At 38.4% G+C, this 5142-nt stretch overlaps 1 protein-coding gene across 1 annotated transcript in view; it reads right to left on the reverse strand.

Moving 5' to 3' along the window:
* The window catches only part of cnot6l (CCR4-NOT transcription complex, subunit 6-like), a 14470-nt gene that overhangs the window by 7412 nt on the left and 1916 nt on the right, over positions 1-5142 (reverse strand). The window contains exons 2-7 of the mRNA XM_032515587.1: positions 3383-3504; positions 2489-2675; positions 1708-1793; positions 1435-1524; positions 1186-1254; positions 439-596 (exon numbers count right to left, since the gene is read on the reverse strand). Of these exons, the coding sequence (XP_032371478.1) occupies positions 439-596; positions 1186-1254; positions 1435-1524; positions 1708-1793; positions 2489-2675; positions 3383-3494 (702 nt within the window). The 5' untranslated portion in view covers positions 3495-3504. The remainder of the gene's footprint in view (positions 1-438; positions 597-1185; positions 1255-1434; positions 1525-1707; positions 1794-2488; positions 2676-3382; positions 3505-5142) is intronic.

The following is a 5142-nucleotide window of genomic DNA, read 5'->3' on the forward strand; positions in this document are numbered from 1 at the left end:
AAAAAACTCTCTTGTGGGAAAGACTAGCCAACATCAACTAAGAATTTATGTTCCTAAACTGAATGAATGCTTTTACTATAACATAAGAACAAGGTTACGGTCATTCATTCTGATGCAAAAAAATCAATAACTTATTTATAACTTTCCATTTCAGAGACGAAGGATATAGTTGAAAGGAACTTTACATTTAATATTGTTTTTCTAAACAAAATAGTGTGGTTTCCACTACATATATCCCAAAAATACAATCTAATATTGAGAATAAAGTGTAAAATATATCTCTGTTTTATTTCTCCCCCTTGAACTTCTGACAATTCAAAAATATTCCCAGATTTTCTTCACTCTTTTCCTTGGTGAAAGATTCAGCTTTAAGTCAGAAATGTAACAAGGGAAACATGGAGGCGATGTCAGCTTCAAGCTGAGCGGCCCTTCATTTACCTGCAGGCTGATGATGTCAGCGTCACAGCTGGTGATTTCCTCCATGATGCCTTTCTTGCGGTACTCCCAGTTAAGAGCCCAGGATGGACAGTAGCCGTACAGCTGTCGCGTGGCGTACTTGTCGCACAGCACGTTGTAGCACATAACCGTGAACACGGCTGCAGAGTGTGGGAAATGTAAAAGGATCATCGTTGAGATCCATGCAGTTTTATTTGTATTCCTCTGGTGTTTGCTGTCCTACGTATCTGACACAGTTTCACAGTAGCAATACAAACATGTAGTATTATGAAAATGCTGTAGGTAATTACTTTTAGAAAGATATTAGACTGACAATCCATCTGACACTGGAATTTAACTAGTGCTGTGAAGCATGAATAAACTTTTTGTTCTTCTTTTACCACTCATGAAGCCTTAGGTTTATCTTGAGAGCCTTTAGTCCTGACCACCATGACGGGAAGCATTGGTTCAGAAAACAATTTACATTTAAATGTTAGCAGTGAACAACTGAATGACAATTACAGTTTCACAATTTAGGCAAGAAAAGAAGGCACTGTCTCAGCAAGTCAGGATGTGATGCCACATGCTGATTTAGGCTGCTAAAAGAAGTGAAATTGTATAAAAAAACCTATCCTGCTGCAGCCTTAAGTAGAAAAGACTACATGTTTCACCTAGGCATACAGTTTCATGAATTATTTCTACTCCAACAGGCAGCTGAACTTGCAATAACTTTGGCCCTGACAAACATACCTGTGGGAGTCATTTGGTCTCGCTCTTTCAGAGTGATCCAAGGTCTTTGGGGGAGCTGCTCTGGGTGCACTACAAACAGGGCAGGGCAGAGGGAAATTAGGAATAAGCGCACACTTGTCCGTGACAAACACAATGGCGTACCTGCAGTAATACTGCTGCATTGCTCAGGTTTAAAATTAACTTCCAGTTAAATATGCATGAGTTCCAATAAACTGTTGTGTAGTAAGGTGAAGCTGCCGGGACATTCACCTGCTAGATTGTCAAGCATGTAGTTCAAAAGCTTCCTGGTTCCGTCCGACTCCTGGTACAGATTGAGGATGTCTTGGGACAAAGGGTTTCCTGCAAAACAATCATATTCTAAATATTTTAAAAATCATTTTAGGTGGGAACTCACACTTATAATTCACCAGCCACTTTTAGCTTTTAGAAAGTGAATAGCTGCAGCCAGAATTTACTCACGTTTTAGTAGACAGTGTTTTTTAAAACTGTTTTTAAATTTAATGATAATTAAAAGAGACTCACCTTTTAGCCCCAAGGTTTGTAACTGGAAAAGCCTCCCAAGTTCATAAGGCAGAACTCGTAAAAGATTGTTGTTTAAAAGCAATTCCCTGCAAGAAATTGGAACAAGAACTATGAGTATTTTGTGTCCCAGTCTTTTCTGTCACAAACTTTCTCTACACTGTGGCAATTCCTGAACAATACATCGATGAAAAGGAATTGCCACAAACTGTTGTCAAAACATCTGCCACGTTGTCCTTCCAGTCATAATGGGTTTTTGCCTGTCATCTTTGTTTGTCTTTGTTTTGTGTTTATAGGTCAGTCAAAAGGGAGGGGGATTACTACTTCCACCCACACATTTCCTAATCTTCTGAGTGTTTGATCACTGTGTTTTAATCATTTCTTTTCTTCTAAGCTTTGGGATTGTTTGGGACATAATCCCTTGAATGAATCCAAAGAATTATGAATTTTTTGAGAGAAAATACATACTGTTGAGTGAAGTGAAAGCTTTGTACAAATGAAGACATTAGTAAGCTTCAAACTTTTGTGTAATAAAACAATAATGATAATGTGTACTCCAATGTAAAATAACATACTGTATACTGTCTTTTCATCCACAACTTCAAGCCCGATCACAGAATATTTAACCATTCTCTTAAGATCTGTGACAAAGCTTTTTGTTAAGATAATTTTTCTTGCCATATTCAAAAAGCCTATTTTGAGTATCCAGAATAAAATGTCTCTTATTTGAGCCTGATGTCAGTCATGTCCCTTAAGGCATCCCTCCTAGCCAGGACCAGCCTACCTGAGAGAGACCATATTGCCCAGTTCGGCGGGCAGGCTGCGGAGCTTATTGGACGACAGGTTCAGGAAGACCAGGTTGGGCAGCTTGGCGATGTCCGGCGGGATGCGGCTCAGGTTGTTGTCATTGATGTGCAGCGCCGTCAGGTGGGTGAGTGTCCATAACGAGCTGCTCAGGCTCCTCACCCGTCCTGCGTCAAGACAAACACAGGTACAATGGAGTGTCTTTAAACATAATTTCCAAAACTTGTTAGGAAGACTGACGATCCATTACTGATAGATAACGGCTGATACTGACTTAAATAGCTGGATCAGGTGTTGTGACAATGGGGCCGATCTATTTAATTCAATTCTATGTTAATATACTATATTACATTAAATACTGGAATAGTAAAATGTATTCCTGTTAATTTAAAACAACATTTAACAAGCCACTGCTGCATGGTTTATTATTTTAATAATATATAAAAAATAAGTAAATGTATTTATTTGTGAAATTTAGTTTTACAAAGTTCGGAAAGCAATGTTTAAGTAAAGCCAGATGTTGCCTTACACATAAAAGAACTTCCACAGAGTGAGGCATACAGCTATTTAATTAAACACTGGCATGGGATCGGTACCCAAAGCCCAGGTATTGGTGTCGGGACTGAGAAAGTTGGATCGTTACATCCCTAATTTTATATCTGAACTTTGTGATCAATCAAACCAGGGAACAAAACAATTTTAATATTTTTTGTTGTTGCGGCAAACATCTGTTAAGTTTCAAACATTGACATTTTCATGCATAAACTACATTCCGTTTTTCAGCCGGGATGTAATTGCGTTTTCATACACAGGGTTTACAGATCTTTATTATCTTAACCAAAAGTAATTTAACCACGGAGTTAGTTAGACTGACCAGAAATCTCGAGCTCGGCCCAGTAAGACTTCTTCCCATTGGCCGCCTCCTCCGCTGGCATGATGGTGTAACATCTGCGGGGATCAGGAGGATCATATTTTTCCTTTGGCATACCTGTTAATCTGAAAAACAACGCAAGAATCACATATATTAAGAAAACCAAGAAACACAGAGAGCAGAGCTATTCTTCCCACTCTAAAAAGAGTAGTATAAATAATACATTTTTTGTTTTTTAATGAATAAATAAAAATCATTCCTACAGGGAGTTTCCTTTCTAAAACTGTAATCAAAATGCCCAAAACCGTTTCCCACAATCCAAGGCGATGTCCTCAAATTGTCCAAACAGTCCAAAACCAAAGATATTCAATTTACAGATATAAAACAAAGAAAATCAGCAAAAACCTCACATTGGAGAAAGTGGAACAAGATAATGATTAGAGTTATTGCCTGTTCAATTACTTAAATGATAAATTAATTGAAAAAATAATAATAGTAAACTAATTGTTTCACCTGTACAACAAATAATCAAAAGAGGTTTTCTGTCCCGTTTTAAAATATACTTTATGTTCAGTTTAATTTGGAGAAGAAATCTGCAATTTTCTCAACAGAAAACACATTTTGAGTCATCTAGCACCATGAAATACAAATGTTGTGAGGTGCATGTCCCTAAAATTCTCCAGCCACCTGCAAAATATTTTCCCAGCCATTTAAATATTCAAAAAAGTGGCCGGTGGGGTCGGCGGCCTCAGACAGTGTTTACCGGCACACGGCTGCAAGACAACGACACAAAGCCTCGACCAAATTGGAGCCAAGCCACAGAGGAAGCACCTGGAGGACAGTAATGAGACGCTGCAACGAAAACAGCTGTCTGTTTACAGAGCTGAGACGCTGATGTCATCGTGTGATTATCAGTATGATGGTGTTCAGCACGTGATTTAAGGAACATTTTGACCGTCCAAGCTGAATCCAGGTGGAAAAATACTTTTGTGGGGAGATCAAGAGAATAAACTTTAAATCTACAAGCCACAGCTAATTACTGAACAGCTGGAATTTTAGTGAAGAATACAGACCTCCACTCAACAGCAGCGTACCGACAAGAGTCTCAAATAAGAGTCAAAAACAACAGTCTACACATTTTGGTATTAATCCTGTCCTTTGTGATCCCACCCCTAAACTTATTCATGTGAGAAATATTTTGAAATCCTTCCCTTCATTTTGGAAAATGTTCTCTCTGAATCTGGACTTCTCAACCTGTTTTTCTTGGTTATACAGAACTTTAAAACATTGTTTTAATTTTCCTACTACACTGTTTTGTCTGCAAAAAATATAGCTGGGAAAATTCAGTGAAACTTTATCATGATGAGGATCAAATGATGTTATAGTTTTACAAAATACTGTTGTCTAAACTAATAAAATTCAAGCAGATAGATAGATTATTTTAGTCTGGCTATCACCAGACCAAGCCAAACTCAATAGATTTGCGATTGAGCATTGGTCTGGGGGAGTCTGCTCTGTTTTTTCTCTGCACAAGAGGCGTGACCAACAGGCATAGTTTATTTGACTCTGTATGCAATTGGAAAGTCTTTCAACCAATCAGAACAACGGTCCAGGTGACGGAGAAGCGACAGCAGCATCAACAGGTTGCTGCTCTTTGGTGCCCATTGGTATGTTGAATGTAAACAACAAGCTGCTTGGTTGCCTCTCTATCGTCATCATGTTAAACCCACCAATAGCGCGGCAGGTAGATAAGCCAGTTTGTG

This window comes from Etheostoma spectabile, chromosome 5 (genome assembly GCF_008692095.1).
Source record: "Etheostoma spectabile isolate EspeVRDwgs_2016 chromosome 5, UIUC_Espe_1.0, whole genome shotgun sequence".
In the NCBI taxonomy this organism is placed as follows: Eukaryota; Metazoa; Chordata; class Actinopteri; order Perciformes; family Percidae; genus Etheostoma; species Etheostoma spectabile.